Source organism: Natator depressus, chromosome 12, assembly GCF_965152275.1.
Source record: "Natator depressus isolate rNatDep1 chromosome 12, rNatDep2.hap1, whole genome shotgun sequence".
Taxonomy (NCBI): domain Eukaryota; kingdom Metazoa; phylum Chordata; order Testudines; family Cheloniidae; genus Natator; species Natator depressus.
The window spans coordinates 18,976,152-19,003,540 of record NC_134245.1 but is presented as its reverse complement, the minus strand read 5'-3'; the positions used below and the strand labels follow the sequence as shown (position 1 = coordinate 19,003,540).

Sequence of the window (27,389 nt, the reverse complement as noted above, 5' to 3'; positions counted from 1 at the left end):
AATATAGATAAAATTAAAAAGGCAACATAATACTACAGTGTAGTCCAGCTAAGAAAGGACTGCTCTGATTTTCTGGGCCTAACCATGTGAAAATGTGAAAGGTAAGAAGAACTTCACCCTGTGTATTAATGATGGAATATATTTCAAAATTATCTTTTTAAAATTACTATTCAAATTGGAGCCTATGACTGGCAGCCATCTAACTAAAATGTTAATAGTTTGTGATATAGTTAGTATAGTGGTCCTATGAAAAGCACTCTAAGCAAGCTTCTGGCAGGCCTCATTATTAATGTATCAGTCATAACATGAGTGATGTTTTGAGCATTTATGGCCTGATATTCAGAACGGCTGAATACCAGCAACTCCCACTGAAATCAGACATGAGAGTGCTCAGAAGGTTTCAAAACCACTGACTTAGTGATTTTCTATGGAAGGATGTGGGATTATCGGGAGCTCCTTCCTTTCCTGACTTCAGAAATGTGGAGAAAAGGAGCTTTCAATACCAGGTGGTACTTCCTTGCCACTGAATTTCGGATGTTAAGAGCAAGGTACCCCTGCTGTTGAAGTGATGCTGGAACTTTCTTGGTCAATTGGTCAGGCAGATCATTGAGTATACTGGTCATCACTTCTCTATCTCTTTGTGGCTTAGTTTCACATTGTAATAAATAGGTACTAGAGGAGCACCATGAACATACTCATCCCATGATCTCCCTGTTAGCAGACCCTGAATATTCTGGGATTATAACTGGGTTTTTTCCCCCATCCATAGTTAAGGTTCCTAGGGAATATCTTGAAATTTCAGAATGCTGTGTAATTACGTTCTCTCACATAATATGCTGTTAGTGGTGGGGCTTTGGCTCTGTGTGTGGCTGTGTATGATGTAGGGGGTAAGGTAGCCAAAGAGAGTGGATGAGTTGAAGGGACTCTGTCAACTTGAAAATAACATTTGTCTGAAAACTTGTACTTACTTATTCCAAGTAACCTGTAAGATGAGTATAACAGAAAAAGAATAAAGAAGAAAATCCTTTCTTTTCCATTTTGTTTACTTTGGGCATTTGACTGTGCTTAATACATAGTCAATTTCACTGTTTTGTTTGATGGCCTGTTGTGCTTAGTGTCTTGTACTCTCCCATATAATGACATCACTCTCATGTACTGCTTTGTGGGACCTTACATACACTCTGTTCTCTGAGATGTGTGGGAAGGTATTCATTAGTAATACAACAGTAGGGTTGTTGCTTTTTCTGTGTTCCGGGTCAAAGGGATGACCTCTTTTCCTAGCCCCTGCATGGAGTGGGAAGCAGCAGGAACAGAGGTGCAGCTTCGTGAGCCCTTTTTTTCAAACTCTAGACTCTGTACAATGCTGAGGGAACAATAGGAACCTGAAGATGATGAGACACTTCCACTCCCTGGAACCCTACCGAGACCCCAGGTGGCAACTGAAACCTGGGGGCAGGGAGACCCATTTTTTTCCCTTTTCAGTTTTCTGTATAGGGCTGGGGGATGGGAGCCCTTCGTTTCCCAATATGGGGCCATTGAGCAGTGAAAGGCACAACATACTTCTCTACAAGTCCCAGAAAAGAGTGAAGCAGTTGGGAGGCTTCCATGCAGTTGTTGCTTTTTTTTTTTTTTTTTTTTTTTTTTTTTGAAGGTGAAGTAATAAACAGGAGTGTGACCAAGGGGGAATTGGGAGAGTGGGAAACATGAACATGTTTGATCAGTATCTGCTTGGATCTGTCCACTGTCTCTTACTTGAACAGACACTTAAAACATTTTTTAAAATTTAACTTTGAGACTTAAATGTAAGGCATGCTAATTAAAAGATGTTCTGTCTGAAATTTATGAGTTTATTTTTAAATTGTTCAATGTCAAATTCTTATTAACATTGTCAGGTTAAAATAAAGTACCCATCCTTTCTGTGTGGGTTGATTTGACAAGGTGATGGGAAACTGTTGTAAGAGAGAGAATTCATGTAGGATTACTTATGAGCAGGTATCCCCAAGAGAGTGAGATTTGAACTTTATGAATGGAGACTTTTTTTTTTTAAACCAGGAATTTATGTATCCCTTTTATTTCATGTAACTTCTATTTCATGTTCATTTCTAAAGAGCTGTGTTTGGCCACATATGAGACAATGTGGGAATAAAGATGGAAGAGAGATGGATTTTCTGTAGTTGCTTCTAAAGTTAAAATCTGCTGCTTTAAGTTTTTTATGTTTTTAAATGCTGCATATTTCTCTCCTTAACACACAGGAGTTTGTTATGAAGAAAGAATCAGAGGGGGATGTGAATAATAAACAGTAAATAAGCATTGATTTAATGTTATTTATATACTGGCTGTTATTTGTTACCTTGGTTACTACATGTGGTGCTCTATTTTAGCAATGGAGTAGCAGAAGCAATGTGAGATGCCATTAGACACATAATTCCAATTGGAATTGACTACAAACATATACTGTACTTTTACAGTTGAGAAATTTATACTAGGAAAAACATGCGTATGTATGCCAAAAATGACCGCACTTGAAATCAGTATATAATATTGTTTGTGGCTTGCTAATTACACTGATTGTCTTCCTCTACTGTGATCGGAAAGGCGAACTATAACCTGAAGTATCTCTGTAATATACTGATATACTCACCGTAGTCTACACACATACAAATACATATTAAGTAAATTGTATTATGCAGTTGTTCAGCATATGAATTCCATTCCTCATTCATAGGCTGTGTTGCATCTGGAATATGTACTGTGATAAATTTGGCTTGTTGATAGAACAAGAAGTGTAAGAATGGTGGTGCGATGCTGTAGAAGGTCGACCTTCTAGAGGCAATAATTGTGGTTATGGCACCAACTGTTCATTGTACTGTATTGCTGTACTGCTTGAAGAATTATGGAATGTGATCTTCTATTGGACATTCTGCTTTGGACATGGGAATGCTCCTCACTTGCCCTTCCCTGTGAGTTTGTTTTTTATTTTTATTTTCCCGGGATGCTGTGTCTTCCTCGCAGTTACCTGACAGTCCAAAATAGGTTAGTAGTTTTGTGAAATAATGGAGTGTGTCCGTTACAACAAAAACGGAAGCAAAAGGAAGTTATGCGGCACCACCATGCTTCTTTCTTACTTGTCTGCTGTCCTCCTCTGCACTTTACAAGTCTTTCTCTCTGGCTGGGATTTTCCAAAGCACTTAACCGGCTTAGGTGCCCAATTCTCATTGAATTTTAATGGGAGTTTGGTGCCTAAATCCCTTAAACTGAGATTTTCAAAGCAGTCATGTAAATTTCTTCCTCCTCCTCCTCTTGTCATTCTCATTTTCCCTTCACAGCTTCAATCTAGACTTTTGTTTTCAAGCCCTTTTGTCTCCTCTACTCTTTACTTACTTCTGTTTTAATTCTGTTTCTTCTCTTGATTCTGAATGTAGATCAGATCAGGAGCTGTACCCACGTTCTAATAAAAATACACATAGCTCCACTGAAGCCAAATGACAGTAGCCAAGCTTCTGGCCCATAGTTTATACCCATGCACCATGTAATGTTTTTTAAAATCTTTTCTATGTTAGTTTGAGAACACTAATGGCAAAAAAAGGAAAGATTTTTTTCATCTCTTTAGGCCCTTCTTTCTTTCACTTTCCATTCTCTCTTTTGGTTCCTTTCTTTTCCAGTCTTATAGCTTTTTACAAACACACATCCCATTCACTCCATGCCATCCAAACCACATCATAACTACTCAAAAATATTTTGCTTCTTTCCTTCAGAAAATAAACTAGCTAAGTGGTATTGGAAGTGAAAGATAAGGTACTTTCTGTTTTGGTTTCAAAGATGTATATAAGAAGCAGTGATGCTCCATCATTGGAGATTTTTAAGAGCAGGTTAGACAAACGCCTGTCAGGAATGGTCTAGATCAGTAGTCTTCAACCTTTTTACACCCAAGATCAGTTTTTGAATTTAAGGGCAACCCAGGATCTACCCCATCCCTTCCCCAAAGTCCCACCCGTTATATACACACACACACACACACACACACACACCCGTCACTCGCTCTCCCCCACCCTCACTCACTTTCAGCAGGCTGGGGCAGGGTTTTGGGAGGGCGTGCAGGCTCTGGGCTGGGGCCGAGGGGTTCGCAGTGTAGGAGGTTGCTCTGGGCTTTGCCTGGTGCAGGAGGGGGCGAGGGGTGCAAGCTCTGGGAGGATGTTTGGGTGCAGGAGGGGTCTCCGGTCTGGGGCAGAGTGTTGGGGTGCAGGAGTGGGTGCAGGGTGCTGGCTCGGGGGGGGGCTCAGGGCTGGAGCAGGGGGTTGGGCTGCAGGAGGATGTATTGGGGCAGGGCTTGGAATGCAGGAGGGGGTTCAGGGTGCAGGAGGGGTATGGAGTGCTGGCTCCAGGAGGGTGCTCAGGGCTGGGCGTTGGGGTGTGGTCTCCCACCAGGCAGCACTTATCTCGGGCATCTCCCGGTCAGCGGCGCAGCAAGGCTAAGGCAGGCTCCCTGTGTGCCCTGGCCCCATGTTGCTCCAGAAAGGGGCCAACGTGCCCCTGCAGCCCTTTGGGAAAGTTGGGGGGCACGTGGCTCTGCGTGCTGCCCCTCTCTGCTGGTGCCACCCCCAAAGCGCCCATTGGCCACAGTTCCCCATTCCTGGCCAATGGGAGCTGTGGGGGAGGTGTTTGCAGGCAGGAGCAGTGCAAGGAGAAACACGCCTCCACCCCCCGGGGCCACAGGGGCATGCTGACCGCTTCCGGGGTCTGCCGCGGCCGGAGATTGCGATCGACTGGGAGAGTCCCCAGGATCGACCAGTCGATTGTGATCAACAGGTTGGTGACCACTGGTCTAGATAATACTTAGTTCTGCCATGAGTGCAGGGGACTGGACTAGATGGCCTCTCGAGGTCCCTTCCTTTGATTCTATGTTTTGGGGATCACCCAGACCAGTAAAGGGTTCTGTCACCGCCTGTCTTGTAACTTTGGGTGCCTTAATGTTATGCTCTGTGGCTCAGAATCCTGACACTAGGAGCTAGCACATAAGCTTAAAGGTCTCATCCTGCCTTCTACCATCCTAGTTACTCCTTGCAGTGTGATCCCAACAGTTCTTCCAGTCCTGAGTCTCTGCAAATCCATCTACATTGAGTTTTAAATTGCCAGACACTCAGAATTTCCCCCACCAGTTCATCACCTCATAGGTGTGAAAACAGCCCCCAGTTATCAGTTCACTTTGGGGGACATACTCCACACAGTTGGCACACCAGAGCCCTGGTTGGGATAAAAATAAGCAAGAAATGTATTTGATATAAAAATCACAGATTCAAAGATGAAATATTAAGGAGAAACAAACATATACAGGTTACACAGAAAATAAACATAAAGATGCAACCTCGGGCTTCACATTTCTATATTAGATTAATTCCCTTTTCTATATATGAGTTACCTATTGCCTCTGAACAGTTTCCCAGTGTACCCTGTGTCATAAAGAGGGATCCAGTTTTTCATGGGGTAGCTTCCGATTTGGAGGCTGCTCCTCAGTTTCTGGATAGTCTGCTTTTGAAAGGCTTTTTTCTTTCCTGGCATGGTGACTCATGGTTTTTGAGAGTCGGGGGAATTCCCTGTTGCCTCAGTGTCTTTCCATTAACTCTAATGGTTCATCATAGTCTTTTCCTGATTTGGACATTGGATGGGTACTTGAAGCTGGGTTTGTGTAAACAACTGCCTTCAGAGGTGCCCTCCCTGTGTGATTGCTTCCTTACCCTGTTGTGAGGTGATGCTATAGTTGCATCAGCTACATTTACAGTTTTCTGCATTTTTACGTTGATAATCATAATCTGTATATGTGTGTGTATATATATGTGTATATATATATATCAATCATAATGACTGTCAAATTCAGCACATTAAAAGCTTCCATAAAATAACTTATTTGACATATTTTTATACACGACGGCAATGTATAAAATCAGTTGATTCATTTGCTTATTCTTTGGGATTCAGACTCCCTGTTTTCACCTTTGGGTGTCTGAGCCCTGATTATCACAGTGCTGTTGCAGAAAAAGGAGCTATGAAATAAAATTTGATTCTGTGAGTACATTTCAAACCCATGAATTCAGAATGAGTGTGATATGCTCCAGTATATTTTCGCATAGTTTGCTACAACTTTGTTTGCAATAAAATGAGCTCTTTAGCCCTGCAGTTTGTTTAGCCAATAGCTGCTATGATGTACTTTTAAAAAAAATGCCAAGTAGAATCTAAGGCCTGGGCTACACTACGGGGGCGGGGTTCGAACTAAGATACGCAACTTCCGCTACACTATTCGCATAGCTGAAGTTGAAGTATCTTAGTTCAAGTCACCTGGCCATCCTCACGGCGGCGAGTCAACCATGGCAGCTCCCCCGTTAACTCTGCTTACTCCTCCTGCCGAGGTGGAATATAGGTGTCAGTTTGGGGATCGATCACTACCCGGCGAGCCGGTGGGTAGTGAGGACGTACCCTAAGTAAGGATAAACCAGATGCTTAGTATTCTGTACGTAATTTAGACTAGAAAAGTGATTACACAGATCTTTGTTTTTGTCGTTCCCAATCAGGATAAGAAATGCTGGATGTTTTCTCTTATTCTGTACTATTTCCATGGTGTTGCATTTTATTCCCAGACACCATGCCCCACTAATCTCTTAAATTTATAGAGTTTGTTTTTTGCTTAAATTTTAAATTAGTCTTTTTAACAGCTTCAGATCTCAAAGCACAGTTATGCAATTTCTTTTGAGTATCTTTAATCATTTAGTACTTGCTATTCCTTTGCATAGCGATTATATTTAAATTCTCATGTTGTGTTCCTGTACGTACTGAAGAAAAATGAAAATGACAAAGCACCAAAATGTCAGTTGAAGCTGTTATTTAGTTAAGTCGGTAAGATCTGCATATTTTTGATCGGTGTTGAATGAAAAAGATACATTTTGATATAATCCAGGCACCTTAGTCTGAAGCAACCAAAAAAGTATGTGTAAGACCTTAGGTGTAAAAAAAGAAGTAAGTTTCCTGCTGCTGTGCAAGTAAAGAACTCTATAAGAATTTGTGTGTGCTTGTGTGTTTTTCACTGACTTCTTTTGCAAGAGAGGTTTTTTTAATTATCTATCTATTTTAAGCATCTTCTTCTGGTAGTGATGCACCGGTGTATCTTGGCTAGTAAAGATTGATTCTTTGAGGTGACATAATTACTCTTTATCATCCCTTATGTTAAAAATGCAGGAGGTAACGATCCCAGCTAAAAAAAGCACATCATCAATTAAATCTTTGTCAGTGGTTCCCAAACTTGTTCCGCCGCTTGTGCAGGGAAAGCCCCTGGCAGGCTGGGCCTGTTTGTTTGCTTGCCACATCCGCAGGTTTGGCCGATCGCGGCTCCCAGTGGCCACGGTTCACTGCTCCAGGCCAATGGGAGCCGCTGGAAGCGGCGGCCAGTACATCCCTCGGCCCGCGCTGCTTCCAGCAGCTCCGATTGGCCTGGAGCAGCGAACCGCGGCCACTGGGAGCCGTGATCGGCCGAACCTGCGGACGCAGCAGGTAAACAAACCGGCCCGGCAGGGGCTTTCCCTGCACAAGCAGTGGAACAAGTTTGGGAACCACTGCTTTATGGAATTACTTTTTTAAAGAAAGAAATTAAGAAAATCCTAGGCATATTTCAAGGAAAGGCAAGCTTGTGTGTGTAAAAAAAAAAAAAAAAAAAAAAAAAAAAAGTGTGAAGACCCCAAAAATGAAAGTTAATATGGATGCAATTAAATCATACAGTGAAAGCATGGAATAAGATCCTTCACCCAGAGGGGGAAATGTGCAAAAAGAAAACTTTTTTTCAGTCTACAGAATAACCGAACAAATGGAATGTAGCAGAAACCACTGTCTGAAATGTTGTCCTCATAGTCGATATCGTGTGAATGCTTAGCAAGTAGCACCAGAAAGGAGATGGAAATGACTAAATCTCTATGTAGCAATCTACTTGTGTTCACAGTAGAGAAACTCCTTGATTATGAAACCAGTGTATGGAATGAAATTACATGTAGAAAGAAGTCACATTCAAACTGAACAATTCTATCATTTAAAAAAAAATAATATAAACTGGAGTCGATTACTACTTTGTTATTCGGTGCTAATTCACATAAATCTTTATTCAGTGTTAATTCAGCAATAGATTGACACTTGCATGACATCTTAAAATACCTATCACAGATGGTGAACTTGTTTTTTTGGGGAGAGGGGGTGTATTTATAATCAATTTATTTCATTTTTTGAAAATTTGCCTCTAGGTTCAGCAGTTTAAGCAAGACCCCAGACCATCCAAATGCCTTCATTCTGTTTTCAGTGCACATAGTGGAGATGAAGTCTTCTCCCATGAGGCATATGGCCATCTTCAGGTAAAAATAGCAAACAGTTCTCTTAAATGTGATTGCAGAACTGGGTGCCTTTATGTAATATTACTATTGAATCTAATGCTCTTTCATGATGGATGTTTCTTTATAGTTTGATAAAACTTACAGAATTTATAAATTGCGATGTCTGCTGTAACTTGGATTGAAAGGATCAAACTGTTTTGAAATCTGACTTCAAGAGATTATATTGTATATCTTGTGCAGAAGATATCAATGCAACTGTAAAAAAAAAAAATTTGTTTTGAGAAAGAAAGTGATTTTCAATAAATAACCCCAGCATAAAAAATAGTTTCTGCCCATACTGTATTATCAATAAATTGAGGGATTGCAATAATCTTATATTGGATACTGTATTTTTGTTAATGTTCCCAGCCACATTTTCCAGAAAGCTGAGAAGTTTTAATTAACAATAAGGATTTAAAAGGCACTGCAAACTGCTGTTTTATTTGTTTTTAATTTATTATTCTCCATTGTCTGTGATGCTGTCTTCTAAGATTGGAAAATATAAATTCTATACTTTTTTTTGTCCTTTTCCATTTGCCAGATATTGATTTGCCCTCCACTGTATAACCGTGATGTTTCTTATGTAACTGACACCAAATTCATTTCATTTGTGTTCTTTAGCATCCTTATTTATACGAGAACACGCTGGCACAGCTCTAAGAACAGTGATGCTGCTTCCGAAACAGCAGAGCTAGAACCAAAGCACAAAATATTGTGTAGTTAATCAAGTGTGATTGTTATACTGGGAATTATTTAATTTCTTGGTGCCAATATGGTGAAGTTATTCCCTTTATAAAATATACCCATTTCGGAGTCAGAAAGCTCTGTTAAAGACAGTTTCCTGCCCATCATTTCATGGATGGAGTGTTATGACCCAATCTGCTGCTGAATGAAACCTGCTGAACATGCACATGTCTAAAGATCGTGAGAGAAATTACATGGCTCTTGGTAAATCTGAATAAGACTGGGGAAATTGCAGTGGCCTGGTATTCTAAGCATCTCTTCCTCACAGCAATGCTACTCCTTCTGGACTTGAGCTGATGCAGCTTCTCTAGCTGGTGGCTGTCATGAAAGCCACATACACAACAAAATGGGGATGTGGGATATAATCCTGACTAAGATCAGTGTAATATTTTGTGATAAAATCCCTGTCAATTTGCAAGGGAACAATGCCATGGAAAAGAGCAGCCCTCCCTCGTATCTCCAGCAAGTGTCTTCCACAGTGTGGCACGTCAGCATCATGTAGTGGAAGTGCAAGGGCTTCTGTAAGATTGAGGGGTGAAAAGATGGGAAGGGGCATGTTGCAAAATCACTATGGCCTCTTTGTCCTCATCCTCTTTCCCAGTCTATTATGACTGTGTTCGGTTCCTTTTAAATTATGTTACAACATGGGAGCAATAGATTGTGATAGAACCTTAAAATGTAAAACATAAAATAAAATTGATAAAATATTCAAGCTACAAAGAATGTAGCTAATATGATCTGATGTAAATCTTTATAACTTTTGGAAATATTTGGGAAGTGTAAGAGAGAGAGATCTACCAGTCTTTTTCTGAAATAGTTACACTCTAGTTCTGCTATCCAGTTCTGTCACCCTAGTCAGTGGCCTGAAAACAATAGAATCTGAAAAGGTTTAGAATTTGGAGGATATTCTTAAGCATGTGTTAAAGAAATAATTCAAGGAAGGTCATAGTTTGGGTCCAGACTATTTCTCTAAATCCCACACACTGAAGTTAAGGCTTGTATTAATTTCTTAAAGCAAGTTACTGATTAATATCAACACTTTAGATGTCACTAATTTAGTCTCTGAATCACCAAAATTATATGAATCCTATATTATACAAGAGTGATATATCATGATATTGTTTTTGCTTCATTGATGTTTCTTCTGATATCCTGGTGTAATGGTACTCATGTGAATGCTAAGGCAGTTGATAACAATCACTAATAGACTATTAGGTTAACAGAACAAAACAACTCATTTTTTCATAAATGTAATTTAATCATATGCTGAACAGTTGATTAAAATTAATACTTCTCTCCAGGTGGTTGCATTAATGCTTTGTTTGTTAGGACTTAAATGGTCTGTTTTCCAGATAGTCAGACTACTGTTTAAGCTTGCATCTTCTAGTGCTTCACTTTCCAATAACTTTGTTTACATAAATTTGCAATGGCTTGTCACAGGTGACTGTGAAATAATTGCCTTTGGGTCAAAACAGTATTCCCAAGCAAAAATGTTTCAATATCATAGTTTTCAAGGAAAGCTTTAAAAACAAATGTTGTAGAAGCAGTTGTTTACAACAGTGCTCGCTGCAGTTCTCTTGATCAAGTGTTCCACATCAGTACACTTACATTACATGTGTAATACTACAATGGATGAAATTTCTTAAGAACCTAGCCACGTCATAGCAGAAAAGCCCCCTTTTCTCTGTCTAACATCACATTTTTGTTTTGAAATTCAACTGGTCTGCTATGACCCCATAAAAGTAAAGTATACTTTTTTTATCCTTTTCTTCACCTCAGATAAATGCTGTGTCACTGTTCCTGCTCTACCTGGTTGAGATGATATCTTCAGGACTGCAGATTATCTACAATACAGATGAGGTATTAACTGAATTCTGACATTAATTAGTTATGCATGTTGAAGATTTCTGTTGGCTTTTACTTAGTTTATTAACCATAAAATTGAGTGAGTTTCTTCCTGCAATTAGGTAATTGGTCATCTAGAGATGCATCAAAAAAACCACTTATTTTTTAATGATTGCCGTATTAAAGATAAGCTGAATATATAACCAATAGGTGGTAAAATGGCACAGCTACACAAGTGCATTTTAACGTGATCTGATATAAATTTTAAAACTTTTAGAACTGCATGGGAACCATAAGAATGAGAGATCTACCAGTTTCTTCTGGGATAGTTATTTTATCCTGTTCTGTCTCCCTTTTCAGTGGCTTGAAATCAAGTTAATACCTGGATGTTCTCTTTTTTGCATCACTTTTTGCCCCATTCCCTAACAGCTCTTCAAGTTACATGCATTAAAAAAAATCAAATTTTTGTAAACCACAAGTGAAACATCAGTTATTACAGTGAAATTTTTTCCTACTTTGGAAATGGGTCAAATAAGAACGTTAGAAACAGCAGCTCTAATGCACCAAAAATAAAAAAAAAAATAAAAAATTCAAAAACCAGGAAATGTAGAGAAGTTTTGTAATATGTTTAAAGAAAAAAGGATATCATAGTAGGACAACATCCCTTCCACTTGGCCTTCCTTGCCTGTAAATTGGGAGATTTTGCACAGTATGACATGGCTGAGTGGAGCCTGTAAACAAGAGGTAAAAGTGTTCAATAAGCTTTGATAAGAACATGTCAGGGATAAGATTCTCAATTTTGGTTGGACATATTCCTGGAGGTTTCATCACATGCCTTATCTGTAATCAAAGATTAATCTTTAATTCCTGGAGACTCCAGGACAATCCTGGAGGCTTTGCAACCCTAGCCAGGGATGACCTCACAAACTGTATAACAGAGGTTTAGTAGGAAACAGTGGGAATCACTCGGATACATGAAGATGGAACTTATTTCAAGTCAACGATAATATACATGTGGGTGAATTATATTCAGTATTTTTAGTAGAAGTTTTAAACCATTTTATTTAAATAAAAGTAATATAGTTACATCAGACAAGTATGTTAGGTTTTGAGCTTGAAAGGGACACAAATAGATCACAAGCTGTTATAGTTTTAGTCTGAGCACAAAGTACTCTTCCCCAGAGCTTAAGTTTTATTTCATGACTCTCACTTATTTCACACTGTTCTCAAATTAAGTCTTTAATCAGTCACTTCTCTTGAGTTACAGCACATTCTTTCCAGAATTGCTGATATAAATCAGCTTGGAGGTGTTTCTGGCTTCCTTCAAATGGATGTGTTAGTATGTGCTTCATACAATTATATAATGTCTTTAATCAAACACAAAGACCCAACTTAGAACTTTAGGAGTATAGTGAGTTGTACTCATATTAACGTGAACCAGTATTGGCTGCTAATAGGTGTCCAGTTGTAAACATCACCCTAAACCAAACTTTAAGCAGTACACCATCTTCATGTATATAAAATTTCAGGCAGTTAATTGTTGTTTGGCCTGTTGGCCATGATGCTGTGTTTAGTTAGAAAATATTTGCCACACTTATGCAGTCAAAATGTGTAATTTAAAATCTAAATATTTTATTGTTAAACTTCCTCTGGTGTATTAGAAAGTTGACACCAGATAACCTTGGTATTTTGAGCGGAATAGGACGGGAGAGAATGTACACGATCATCTAGGAATCCTACCTGTTCTTCTTTGTGCTCACTGCTACTTAACCACATCCCAGTGAAATGGTTATAAGTAGTATTTGTTGAACAGCTTGTGTGTTTACATGGGAAGACAAAATCTTGTTTAAAACTGTGTATTTATTTAGCCTGACATATTACATTGCTTTGCTTGTGTTATTACCTAATAAAGGTTTGCCTTTATTTATGCAATCTCAAGGACAAGTGATAGTGTAGAAGAGAGTGGTTCCCTGCACATGAGACATTCCCATTCTTAAGGTTGGAATGTGGAGTCCACTGTTGTCTGAGTCCATTAATCAGCATTTACTTAGTGAATATCAACTGAGCACTATTAGTCTGTTTTGTGAGAAAATACAGTTGGAAAGGCCTTTTTCTTTCCTCATCATTGTCATAAAGTGGGGAGTAAGGAAAAAAAGGAAGAACTTTATTTTTCTTATTTATTTTGTAGTGCCCAAAACAGGGCTTTTTCCTTCTTTAATTTCTGATTATAAATGCATGTTTTTCAGCTGTTTTATATTAAATTTCTTCAATATTACAAAAACAAAAAGTGCATTTTTCTAAGTATTTTCCTATTTTTCAAGAATGTTCGCTTCTCCTCACTGGTTACCACCAGTTAATTGTGTACTTTTTAACTTTTCTTTGCTTATGGCTGGTGTATGGGCTGCTAAAATCTGCCACTGTCATCTCATATTCCAGGAATGAGCAGGTCAGATCTCTGAAAGGGAAGGTGTCCATGTTAAGTGGGGGCATTGTTTTTTTAGTTTTTCCACAGCACTTACATTCTGGGTAGTTTTTCCTCTCTGCAACCCAAATTAGAAAGGTCTGGGACAACATTTGTATATGATGCCTCCATAGAGCAAGTATTTGACAGTATTTGTTTGTTGCATTTTTACGTTTACTTTTATATCTTCTGGTATCATTTTATAATTGGTTAACACTTCTGCGAATTTCTAATTTGCTTCATGATTTAACGTAAGTGTACCATGGAAATCAGGTTTCCTTGGCACAAGAATTAGGTTCTTTGTGCTGCAGACTACATTTAAATGCTAAAATCATATATGCAATTGAGTTGCTTGATTACTAAAGTTTTACTAATTATGTTAATATCTTGTTTTTGACCCATATGTCAAAAAGCTAATTTACACCAGTCAGGGATGTGGCCTATACATTTTTTCCACTGCAATTCAGTTTAGCAGAATGGAGGGTCTCCACTGAGACAGAACATTCTGTCTAACTCCCTGCCTTTTCCTTTTTCCTCTTTCTCTGTGAATCTGTGATTGTCAGGCTTTATCAGCTGAACTGTCTCCTCACCAAGGACTACAAGCCATTTTGGTGTTCATGGTCTCATTAGACTACTAACTTTCAGCTCACTGGAATCAGCTTAAGCACACTCTGTTCTGCAGGTGGCCTTGCCATGCCTGACTGATAGTTGATATGTCTGTTTCAGCAAGATATTGCTTGACACTGGAAGGAAAATACAGCAGCAGTAGACAGGCTTTGCTAAATGGTGCCATCCTGGACTTGCTATGTGTCCACTGTGCTACTGATGTTTCTTCTACAATGGCTAATTCTTCAAGCTTCCCCACAGCACTGGTGGCAACCCCACACATCTTTTTCATGTCAAGATTCCATACTCTTCATTCTTCAGTTTCACTGAAAGACCTATGTTTCAACTCCTTGAGGCTTCCAGCAGTATTCAGTGTCCTGTGAATATGTTGTAGGAATAGAGCCTGACGTTTTAGCCATGAATCTCTAGATTCATGAGACCCACCCACAGCCAGACTAAGACTGGCTTATCTGGCTGGGGTCTGTATGGTATTATAAACACCGTTATCCCCCTCTGCAGTTACCATGGGATGAGGAATGGTTCCTTGTCACTATTGAAGTAGCCTTCCTGCTTGTGAATCTCTACACCCAGGATGATGAAGTTGGGTGCTTTGTCAGTCAAAGTGCTGCATTTTTCCATGATAAAGTACTTATCAGGACACTGCTACAATTCAGTCTCAACATATGCTTCTCTCTTCACCTGAATCAGATTAGTTTCCATCTTTTTGCTATTTTACAATGGTTTGGCACTATTATTTGGATTTCAGAAGGGCATTTGGATGGCAATTACAGAATGCTATCAATGTCTGAGAGAGACTTTTCTGTATCCCATCTTCTTCATTGGATCTAGGGCAGTGTCATGGATAGAAACAATCAGCAGTCATGAAATGACCTTTGATTCCATTACCAAGTTCTATATGACTGATATGCATATATTAGCAAATAGTGCATGGTTGAAGACCTCTAGGCTGCCATTCGTAACTTAAAGAACGAGGCATACTTGTGGCACCTTAGAGACTAACAAATTCATGTGGGCTTTAGCCCACAAAAGCTTATGCTCAAATAAATTTGTTAGTCTCTAAGGTGCCACAAGTACTCCTCGTTCTTTCTGCTGATACAGACTAACACAGCTACCACTCTGAAATTTGTAATTTACTTTTCCTTTCTTCTTTTTCTTTTTTTCTTCTTTTCTTTTTCTCTTTTTTCCTTTGTCTTCTACTGTTACTCCTAGCTAATTCTCAATAACTTGCGTTGGTGAATTGGGTAATGTATTAAAGTGCGACTTTTTTCTAACCTGTAAATTAACTTTCAAATAGAATGCATAATCCTGCAGAGTGGAGTAATGTGGATGGTCAATAATGACATTGCAGTTCATATCCTAAGAGCCTGGGATCATTTTCTTGATTGTACTTTTATCTCCAACCTTCCTGGTGGTAGTGTAAAAGAGCTGTCTCTGACATTACTACATGACCTGACAGAAATTATTGGTGGATATTTTTATGCTATGAGGAGATGAATTTAGTGGTAAGGTACAAAATTGTCCCATTACAAGCAGGTATATAAAATGCAGCTTTAAATTCCTTTCCCTAATTAACTTAAATGCAGCTTAACAGTTTCCACTATTAGATAATGTATTTTGTAGGATACTGAATTTTTAAAGGGGGGGAAACCTTAATCCCTTATTCACTTGTGAAATGTTTCCCTGTTTTTTCTTCTTATATTTATGCCTCAACCAAAATTTCTTTTTTGTTTAAATATTACTCTGCTATTAAATATCTAATAGTTTTCTTTCACTTAAAGCCAAGAGAGCCTTTATCACAATACAGGACACATTTTTCTGAAAGTCAAGCCTCCATTGGGCCCATTTTTGTGGGTTTCATTTCTTTCTCATTTAGAAAGTTAATTTGTGTAGCATGTGTACTGTACATTGAGTGCAGTGAAGTAGTTCATCACTGCTATTTTTCCCCCTCAGAGATGAATGCGTTAGCTCTGTTAGCAGATGGAAGGGCTGAAAAGTTTAACAATTTTAAACAAGTTTAATGGGTTTTGTTTCCTTGTGATTAATAGTAAGGTTAGTCAAACTCACATAAAATAGAGGTTGTGGTCATTTTCTATTTGTTGCATTTTTATCACAAAACATGTAGTAGAACACAGTCACTTCCAAAATATTTAAAGTTCCAAGTAAGCATGGAAAGCAAGCCAGCAAAAAAATCTAAAAAACCTAATGGTGCATATTGCAATATTTCTGATCAAACTAATTATTTGGTTAAACAACTTAAAAATGAGGCCAAAGCATTTAATAAAATGCTCAAGTGGTTCTGAATAAAATATCTAAATAAATTAAATTTTCCTCTCCATATTCCTCTTGATCATTTTCTTTCATGTTAAAAAAGCACCAAGAAGATTTCTGGGATTCCTTTTAACCTTGTCCTGGAAGTAGGATTGCAGAGTCTATGTTGTTTCCTTCTTGGATGAGGTTTGATAGGGTTTAAAGTTGTTTAAATTTTAGTATTCTCTCTGCTTGTTCTTGCCGAGGACTGCATGCTACAGGTTTTGCTATCATCTTTCATTTCTCGGAGAATGGTACTGAAACAGGGCTGCTATGGTTAAAGGTGCTGACCGATGCCCAATGTTCACCAAGCTGTCATCTTAGGAGATGTTTGTTGTACGCAAGTCTCTTTGCAAGGTGAAAATAATTGTTCACAAGACTTATTGTCAATAGTAGCTAAAAATGACACCGAGTTTGAACAATGCCAGTTGCAAAAATAATTATATTAGTCCTTCTATCTTGGAATCCTTAGCAAAGAAAGTGGCATGTAATTGTTTGGTAGCTAGTTTTCATGCAAATGAATGAAATTGATCACAGTAGCTCCATAAAAAGCTGAAATAACAGCGGTGTTATTTTTCACTCATCCATGCTACATGCATATCCTTTACAATTACTTGTTCTATACATGATTGATTTTTGAATATGTAAAGTTACCACGAACAATTCCTAATTTTTGTATGAGCCTTTTGGCACTGACTTTGTTAGATCAACACATCTGAGATGAGGAGTAGCTCCATGACCATGTGGGTTGACAGCAATCTCTTTTTTCTGTGTGGCTGCTTGCTTTTCCTTAGTATTCTAAACACAAGGGTGCAAAATGTTCCATAGGCTCTTGTAATGTTTACATCTTTCACCATTCTTTCACAACCATAATGCACAGCCGCATATAACTATGGTTAATGACCTTATATGTTTATTCAGTGCTGACAAAGTACACTTCTTCATGGAAGGTGCTTCCTAATGAGTGTATCTATGTCACCACATTGTAGGCTTCCATAGCTGGGGAAGGGAAGGCTTTCAGCCTAAGTAATCTACATGTTACTGTCAAACTGAAAAGGGCATTTTACTTTAAAATTGAGCTTAAATTATTAGTCTGCCCTGACTATTCTGATTTTTTTTTATGGCACCACTAATTCTTCTCAGGTGCTTGCAGACAGAATCTATCCTGAATCACAGTGTGGCTTCAGATATGAAAGGTCTACTATTGACATGATCTTCTCACTGAGACCACTACAAGAGAAGTTCAGAGAACAAAAAAAGCCCCTCTACATAGCCTTCATTGATCTCAGAAAGGCTTTTGACTTTGTCAGTAGAAGTGAACTATTCGAGCTTCTAGAAAAGATTGGATGCCCCCCAGGCTCTTAAGCATGATTCAGTCCTTTCACGAAAACATATATGGCACAGTCCAATACAACGGCTCAATGTCTGAGGCTTTCCAGCTTCGTAGCAGAGTTAACAAGGTTGTATTCTTGCTCTAGCCGTGTTTGGGATCTTCTTCTCCCTGCTACTGAAACAAGCTTTTGATTCCTCAACTGGGGGAATCTACTTTCACACAAGCTCTGATGGAAAGCTGTTCAATCTTTCAAGACTCGGGAGGTCCTTATCCAACACCACCTCTTTGACGATGCAGCTGTGACAAACCAAAATGAAGCTCATCGTCAAAGCCTGAGGGACAGTTTTTCCGAAGCCTGCCAAGACTTCAGGCTTACTAAAAGCCAAAAAAGACTAACATAATGTGCCCAGGAATTGAGGAAGCACCCTCCATCAAGATCAACAGCTATGAACTTGAAGGGGTGAATGAGTTCACACACCTGGAATCCACTATCGCAGTCAACCTTTCACTTGAAACAGAACTCAGCAGCCCCATTGGAAAAGGGACCACAACAATGTCTAGACTGAACAAGGGTATGGCAAAACAACAAACTGACAAAACATACAAAATCTGTGTGTATTGTGCATGTGTTGTTGGCACGCTTTTGTATGGGAGCAAGACATGGACCTTACACTCTCATCAGGAAAAGAGGCTCAACAGCTTTCCTAAGTGTTGCCTTCATTGAATCTTTGGAATCTCCTGGAGGGACAGAGTCACCAACACCAAGGTGCTCAAATGGGCCAGCATGCAAACACACCTCAAACAGAGACGCCTCCACTGGCTTGGGCATGTGTGCCGAATGAATGATGGGCGCATCCCAAAGGACCCCCTCTACAGTGAATTGGCATCTGGAAAAAGAAGCATAGGATGCCCAGAATTGTTTCAAGGATGTGTGCAAGTGAGACCTCAAAGAAATGGACGTGGATGTGGACAAATGGGACGCTCACACTCAAGACTTCAGCCTTTGGAAACAAGAGCTTAACAAAGGTCTCCGGAGTTATGAGATGAAGCAGTCCAGCTTAGCAGAGGAGAAAAAAGCTTGCAGAAGGCAAAGCCCAAAGGGTCAAATTATCATCTTTTAAATGTGACAGATGCAGCTTGTCTCTCTCAAGTGGGTCTCTTCAGCCACGTTCGCCGCTGCCATAAAACCAACTGAGTAGATTCTTTACCTTTCAGGGACACATACCCATGGTCTCTCAAGACTGAAAGATGCCTACTCCTCCCTGATCATGCATGTGGAATGGTTACTATATGTCATATTATAGTGAACCTTGTATTTTGCAGTAGTCCTCTTGGAGATGAATGGTAGTGGCAAAGCTATTCTTTAGAGCTAATTTTTGCATTGTAAATACATCCACAGCTGCTACTATAAGTTAATGTTCATGAAGAACGTTAAACCACTGCTAGAAACTAGGTCTAATATAAATGAATATTCTCTGCAAAAACTGCTAATCCTTTCACCCTGAGTTGTCAAAAGCTGTGTTATCAATAAAGTGGAGTGCCCCAGTTTTGCTGCAACTCTTCAGTTGTACAAACTCTGAGATGGCCCACCTCTCCAGTTTCTTCTGCCTCCTGCTTCCTGCAGTTTCTCCTGTAACCCATCTCTGCCTCCTTCCTTTCCATGGTGCTGCAACTCTTTCCCTAAAATTACCCCACTGCTCTAGCTATAACAATCCAAGCCCTCCTGATTGCTGTTACTAATTTGATTTCCTCTGAGTACTAAAAATGACAAAAACATCAGTGGTGAAGAGGGTCTGATCGATGCCAGGCCATTTCTCAAATTTATATACTTAGTCTCTCAAATTTGATGTTTTTTGCGTGCTATTTTGTTGTTGTTTTTTAGTTAAGGGAAAAATGGGGGAGGGGAGAATGATTGGAAATAGGAGTTGATAACTTTTTCAGTGATGAGTGGTAGTGTAGACTCACCAATGAGAGAACCTTACTCTCTTTCCCTGGGCAACTTAGCTCAAGGAACCAACAGAGAGAAATGACCCAGCAGATCAGAATCCCCTAGGATTCTGGTTCCTGAATCATTTGGGGTTTCATAAACCATGAAAAAGATGAAGGATTGACTAGATAGTGTGACAGAGTTCCTCCTCTACCTTGGTGGGTCTTGCGCTTATTGGCGGATTTGCTCGCCTTGGAGCTTCATGGCAGCCCTCAGTTTCACTGTTTTCGTGAACCCACAGTCCAGGTCAGCTCCTCCTGTGTCTGACCAGGAGTTGGGAGGTTTGGGGGGGAACCCGGGCCCGCCCTCTACTCCGGGTTCCAGCCCAGGGCCCTGTGGAATCCAGCTGTCTAGAGTGCCTCCTGGAACAGCTGTGCGACAGCTACAACTCCCTGGGCTACTTCCCCATGGCCTCCTCCCAACACCTTCTTTATCCTCACCATAGGACCTTCCTCCTGGTGTCTGATAATGCTTGTACTCCTCAGTCCTCCAACAGTCTGCGTTCTCACTCTCAGCTCCTAGTACCTCTTGCTTCCAGCTCCTCACACGCGCACCACAAACTGAAGTGAGCTCCTTTTTAAACCCAGGTGCCCTGATTAGCCTGCCTTAATTGATTCTGGCAGCTTCTTGATTGGCTACAGGTGTTCTTATCAACTTGTCTGTCTTAATTGTCTCCAGAAGGTTCCTGATTGTTCTGGAACCTTCCCTGTTACCTTACCCAGGGAAAAGGGACCTACTTAACCTGGAGCTAATATATCTGCCTTCTATTACTCTCCTGTAGCCATCTGGCCCGACCCTGTCACAATAGCTAGTATTGATCACTAATGTCATAAATTCATAGCATTTTTCTCATGTAAGACACTGCATTTTGCACAGTACAAGCTTCTGGGTGCTTTTGAATTGTAAACTCAAAAAGAGTGCATTGCAGTTATCTGTGCATTGAGATTACAGTTGTCTGTAGTGTAATGAGGTACACATCAGAAAAGAATAGTTGCAAGTCTCCAGGTCAAGCACAGATGGAAAAAGTCATTTAATGGCAGAGCAGTCATCTGATAATGCAAGAATCCAAAATGACTTCAGGTCTGAACTTAATTGACCAAGATCAGATCATAACACAGAATAAGAAGTTCACTCATTGGCTCCCACCAGCCTACCCAGGGTTGAGCCCAAGCTATTTTTATTCCCTCAACTTACCTCAAGGAAGCACAGGACTGCAGAGTTTGAGCTTGGCAAGAGACCTACGTCTGATAGTAATCTGCATGTTGATAACACTGCAGATCAAAACATATCCCGCTCAATCTTGACCCCCATAGATTGGCCTCTATACATACACATTGAAGAGAAGATCTGACAAAGTGAATCCCTGCAGGTATTTGGAAGGAAGAATTAGTACCCATTACCACTTCTAGAGCCTATCGGAGAGAGAGAAAAAGTCCACTTCAGGATCTTCCCATCTGTCTCTTCAGTGAGCCCTCAAAACCCTAATAATCAATAGTAATTAGAACTACTGATTCAGATAATCACAATCAACACGGAGGCTTTCCTTGTATTTATTGCATAATCAACCATAGAGAACAATACCATCTCTGTGATATTAAACCCAAGCCTAAATCTGGATTTGTAGGGAGCAAGCATGGATATATCAAGGTGTCGCTGCATATACTCCTCCACCTCAAAAATGTAAGCTAGAGATGGTGTTGTAGTTGGCAAGGTTCTTAATTTGAGAAGGCACCTTCGTTAAGAGGAGCCTAAACAGCTTCTCGTAAGAGTGGCTGGTACGCTTTTATTAATTTATGGCCCTAAACATCTTCATCATTCTTCCACAATCATGATGGGCAAGGTTCCAGCTTGCAGATAGTGGGATACAACTCCTTTTGTACATCTTAAGACTTTACTCCTGCCTACAAGATTCCAGTCATATCAGCCCAGGTGTAGCTGATCTTTATGGCAACGTAAATGGAAAATTCTTCATACTGAGATAAACTCAACTGTGTAGCACAGTTAAGACAAGTCCACTTACTCTCCACCCTGTGCAGATTGCTTGGCTGAAAACTTCCTAGTAAGGTTTCTTTTGTCATTAACTGAACTGTGTTATGTAATAAAGTCCAGGAGAGGGTATGGCTAGGGGTCTGTTACAGACTACCAAATCAAACAAGGACCAGATGAGTTACTCCTTAAACATCTGTCTGTAATGTGTGGAAAGAAATACTGTAGTGTAATGGGGTACTTTAATTTGGGGGAGATATGCTGGAGATCTCATGCAGCCGGTAGTAAAACATTAGGGTTTCTAAAAATTATATATAATTTTCTAACACAAAAGTTATTGCATCTTGATGAGGTAGCTCTATTTTGGACCTCATTATGAGGGATAAAGACACATTCATCTTTTTACTGGAAGTTGGTGGTGCCTAGTGACCAGTGATCGTGACCTGATTACATTCAGTATGGGCAAACAGAGGACAGTCCCAACCAGTCATGTATATACGTGGTGCCTCAAAAGGGCTACTTTCTCAAAGATGAGGAAAATTATAGATGAAAATTACTGGGAGGAAAAGAAAAATGTAAGTGATGAACAAAGGTTTATTAGATGGCCAAAAAGCCACAATTCCATAGTCAAGAGAGAGGACAACTTTGGCTGAAGGCCCGTTCTGGTTCAGTGATAAAGTGAAGGCAGCAATGTATAAATAAAAAAGCAATATATAACAAATGGGAAAAGATGAAAATAGAAATTCATCTAAATTAGAAATTAGGAAGAACTGACCATTGATAAGGAAAGCAAAAGATATGAGGGAAAGAGTTATGGTTGACAGGGCTAAAGGACAACACGGAGGTATTATTTTAAAATACATTAGGAAGAAAAGAAAGCCTGGCAATAGTATGGGCCCATTACTAGATGGAGGTGGTGAAATTCATAATAATGATGCAGAAAATGCAGGTGTGTTCTGTTCTGTATTTGGAAAGAAGCAGGAATTATGTACTCACATGATATGAGGATACTGAAGTATTTTCTTGTCCATTATTAACTGAGAAGGATGTTAGAGATATCTATTAAAGATCAGTATTTTAAAATCAACATGTTAGAAAAGTTTGCATTCCAGAGGTCTAAAATAGTTGGCTGAGGAGATCTCTTGCTCGCTGATGTTAATTTTTAACAAATCTTGGAATAAGGGAGATGATTTTACCTCTGTGGGAAATTTCAGAAGACTGGAAGAGTGCTAATGGTTGTGCCAATATTCAAAAAGGGCAAACGGGCTGACTCTGGTAACTGAAGGCAGATTCACCTGACATCAATCCTGTGTAGAATAATGGAACAGCTGATATGGAATTTAGTTAATAAAAAATTAAAGGATAGGAAAATAACTAATGCTAGTCAACATTGTTTCATGTAAAATAGGTCTCGTCAGATTCACTGTTTGAGATTACAAATTTGGTTGTATACACGGGTAAAGGTAACTGCATAGATGTAATATACTTAGATTTTTGTAAGGTGTTTGACTTAGTACCGCATGACACTCTGATTAAAAAATTAACACTATGCAATATCAAAATAGCAGACTTTAAATAAATTAATCGGATCTAACTGATGGATCTCAATAGTTAGTTTTCAGTGGAGAATCATCAGATGTGGGTGTTTCTCGTGGGGTTCTACAGGGATCAGTAGTAGGCCCGTGTGATAGGGTCGACTAGGCCCAGAGGCCCCTTGCTGGAGGCCTCAGTGTCCTGCCACACCTGTCCCAGGAAAGGAGCAGTAGAGGAGTCCTCTAGGCAGCCTAGAGTGGCTGCAGCGGGAAGCAGCCAATCAGGGAGGTGGCAGGGAACAGCCTATCAGGGTCTATGAGGACCATATAAAAGAAGCTGCCGCACCGGAGACAGTCAATTCCTTGCTGAGCTAGAGCAGTGGAAATGGTGCTCCTGGCTGGCCAAAGGGAACTGCAGCACCATGGACAGTTCAGTGCTGGCAAAGCCTCAGACAGCAAGGGAGAGCTCCTGGCTGACTGCTGGACCTGGACTTAGATGAGCCCTGAGGTAAGGATGAAGCTTTGGCAAGGACCGTGGGGAAGTGGCCCAGGGAACTGAAAGCGTTTAAGGCTATGGCTACGCTGTGCACCGTACAGCGGCACAGCCATGCTGCTGTAAGGTACACAGTGTAGCCACTTGTTTTCAGCAGGAGAGAGCTCTCCTGTCGACAAAATAAAACCACTGCCAACTAGCAAGAGTAGCTTTGTCGGCAGAAGAGTGTCTCCTTCTGAAAAAGCGCTGTCTCCACTGGCACTTTCTGTCAGTAAAACTTTTGTCGGTCAGGGGTGTGTTTTTTCACACCCCTGACCAACAGAAGTTTTACTGACGAAAGTGCAGTGTAGACATAGCCTTAGTTAAAGGGACATGGCAGCATGTGGCTGTTATTCTTAGGGTCCCTGGGTTGGGACCCAGTATAGTGGGCAGGCCCAGGTTCCCCCCACACTGCCACTCCCATAGGCTATGGGGAGTGGTCTACAATTGGACAGTGATAAAATCCTGGAAGGGGACACTTATCTGTTAGAGCCCCAGCTGGAGAGCTGTGGCTAGAACAGACCAAGAGGATAAAACTATTGCCTCCAGGGAGGAAGCCCTGGGAGTATGGCCCAATACCAGGGCCAGGACTGTCTAAAGTCTGCAGACACACCCGAATTGAAGGGGGTGCTCCCAAGAGGTGGGTGCTATGCCATAACAGCTTGACCTTGACACTGTGTAATATTTTCTTCAGAGATCTAGAAGTAAATACAAAATCACTGCTGATAAAATTTATGGATGTCACAAAGGTTAGCAGAATAGTAAAAAATGATAAAGCCCCAGCAATCATGCAGAACGATCTGGATTGCTTGGTCATCTGGGACCATTCAAACAAACTGTGTTTTAGTATAGCCAAATGCAGAGTTGTACATCTAGGAACAAGGAAGTAAGGCAATTCCTATAGAATGAGGGATTTTATACTGGAAAGCAGTCACTCTGAAAAGGGTTTAGGTGTCACAGTGGACAAGCAATGGAACATTTGCTCCCAGTGTGATGCTGTGGCAAAGAAGGCTAATGTGATCCTGGGTTTGTTTAACGGGAGTAGTGAGTTAGAAGTAGAGAGATGATTTTACCTCTGTACAGCACTAGTGAGACCAATATTGGAATACTTCGTACAGTTTTGGGTGTCCACATTTTTAAAAAGATATTTAAAAATTGGGGAGGCTGCAGAAAAGAGCCACAAAAATGATTTGAGGGCTAGAGGGGAAAAAAATGCCTCTCAGTGAGAGACTTGAGCTTAATCTGTTTAAGTAATCAAAAAGAAGATTGAGAGGTAGTTTGGGTGACTGTATCATGGATTCTTTGTGTGCATGGTCAGCATTCCTTGTTCCTAAAAATGTAAACTTGATTACAGTGTGTCAGTATCTTCACAGGGAGAGCATACCAAGTAAAAAAAGGTTCTTCGATCTAGCAGAGAAAGGCATAACAACAACCAATGGCTGGAAGCTGAAGCCAGACAAATTGAAACTAGAACTGAGGCACAAATTTTGAACAGTGAGGGTAATTAATCATTGGAACAAACTACCAGGGGAAGTGGCAAATTCCTCCATCTCTTGATGTTTTTAGGTCAAGGCTGGATATCTTTCTGAAAGATATAATTCAGGCAAACACAAGTTATTTAGCTCAATACAGGGTAATGGGGTGAAATATAATGGCCTGTGGTATATAGGAGGTCAGACTAGATAATATGATCTCTTCAGGCCTTAAATGCTAAGAACTAGGAATTGGAAGTTGCAGATTATGTTCCTGGCTCTGCGACTGATTTAGTGAGTGACTTTGGTCAAATCTACATCTCAGTTCCCCGTTGATAAGGCCATTTGTTATTTATGTTTACCAATTGTCCCCCCAAAATTCCTATGTTTTTGAAAAAGCCAGTATTTGTGTATTTTACCAATTTTCACCAAATGTTGACTTTTTTGGGACCCCGGAGTTTTCACAAGGGGAGTGGATGGGGCCACGCTGAAGGACCAGAGTGGTCAGCAGGGGCTCTGTCCAGCAAGTGGGCCTGTACTGCTGGAGTGCAGCTTTCTTCTCCCCTCCTGACCCTGTTCCTTCAGTGCTGCCCTGTCTGTTTCTTCTGCACAGTGGGGAAGCACGATGGGCAGGGAGCCAGGTCACAGCAGCCTGACCCCCTCGCCAAAGAGAGCCCTCTCCTAACCCCAGCATTTTGATGTGGGAGCAGACAGTGCTGAGATGAAGGTCCAGAGTCTGGAGGGAGCTCTGTGTGAGCAGTCTCGGTTGCTGGGACCAGGCTCCCTGGCCTTCTTGCTCTCCCATTGTGTGGTTGCAGTAACCACCAACCAGCAGTTACCCTTCTCTGCACTCTTTCAAGAAATAGCAGAAGTCTGCCTGCACCCTAAGAGTCTTTACCCCTTGCCAGATAGAGCCCCCTTCTGATCCTGGCCCTTCAGCAGAGCCCTGTCCACCTCCCCTTCTGGAGCAGAGCAGGGGAAACAGATAGGGCTGTGTGGAAGTCAGCAGGGTACTTTGGCCAGGAAGGTGCCAGTACTCATGGGGTGCAGCCTTCCACACGCCTTCTGACCCTTTTGCGCAGCCATGTCCGCTTCCTCTCTGCGGGAGGGGAGCAAGATGGACAGGAAGCTGGGTCCTGGCAGCTGAGACAGCCCAACTGCTGCAGGGAACAGAAGGCTTTCTCAACTGCCACCCGGTTAATACCCCTTCTCCCCAGCCCATGAGTTCCGGGCACCCCTCTCTCCTCATCCCCTATGGGTAGCTGGCAACATTCCCCCTGTCTGCCTCCCTTTGTTTTAAATTCTTACCAATTTTCTCCCATTTAAGTTTTTGAATATAAAATGATAAATTCCAAGGAAATTAGAACAAACAGAACTAAGAAAAAAGGCCTTGCCTATCTATAATGTGTTCTGAATTCACAATGTTGTTATGAAGAGAAATCCATTGTTTTTGAAGTGCTTAGATGATAATGATTAGTGTAATAGAAAAGCTTTTAAACAATTATTTCTCTCCATCATGTTCATATACAATGCAATAGGGTTTACTGATTTTTCTGCCACTGCTGTGCTAGCTAGAGGCAGGAAAATCAGCACAGTTACAGCGTATGGGAACATAAGAAAGATAATTTTTTGTTTAAGTTAAATATATGGAGGCAGTATTTTAGTCAACTACTGAATGGGGAACTAGTTATCAACACCCCAATTTAGAGGAAGAAGATCTGCATGTGGAATTAGGACCTATCATTAGAGTAGAAGAAGAGAGGGCAGTAAATCGGTTAAAAAGTGGAAAGGCACTGGGTCTGGTCAACATCCTAATAGAAGTCCTTAAGGCAAACTCAAAGAACATTTTAGACATTTTGTTAGGCTTCTTACAGATGATATGGGAAGAAGGAAAAGTACCAAACAAGTGGAAAAGTAGTCATATGTTGAGACTGCCAAAAAAGAGAGACCTAAGTCGGTGCAAAAGCTGGAGGGGGCATTTGATTGCTGTCTGTCCCAAGTAAAATACTTACACATGTTACCCTAGACCAGGGTTTCTCAAACTTCATTGCATCGCGACCCCCTTCTGACAACAAAAAAATACTAAAAGACCCCAAAGGGGTGCCAAAGTGAGAGCCCCCCCCCGCCCCCCGCCTTGGGGGGTGCTGCAGCTTGAGGGCTTCAG

At 40.5% G+C, this 27,389-nt stretch overlaps 1 protein-coding gene across 4 annotated transcripts in view; it reads left to right on the top strand.

Annotated features, from left to right (window-relative positions):
- Window positions 1-27,389, top strand: part of PHKB (phosphorylase kinase regulatory subunit beta) — a 226,731-nt gene that overhangs the window by 52,178 nt on the left and 147,164 nt on the right. For all 4 annotated transcript variants that reach the window (XM_074968662.1, XM_074968660.1, XM_074968661.1 and 1 more), the window contains 2 exons: window positions 8,274-8,381; window positions 10,923-11,003. In XM_074968662.1, coding sequence (XP_074824763.1) covers window positions 8,274-8,381; window positions 10,923-11,003 — 189 coding nt within the window. The remainder of the gene's footprint in view (window positions 1-8,273; window positions 8,382-10,922; window positions 11,004-27,389) is intronic.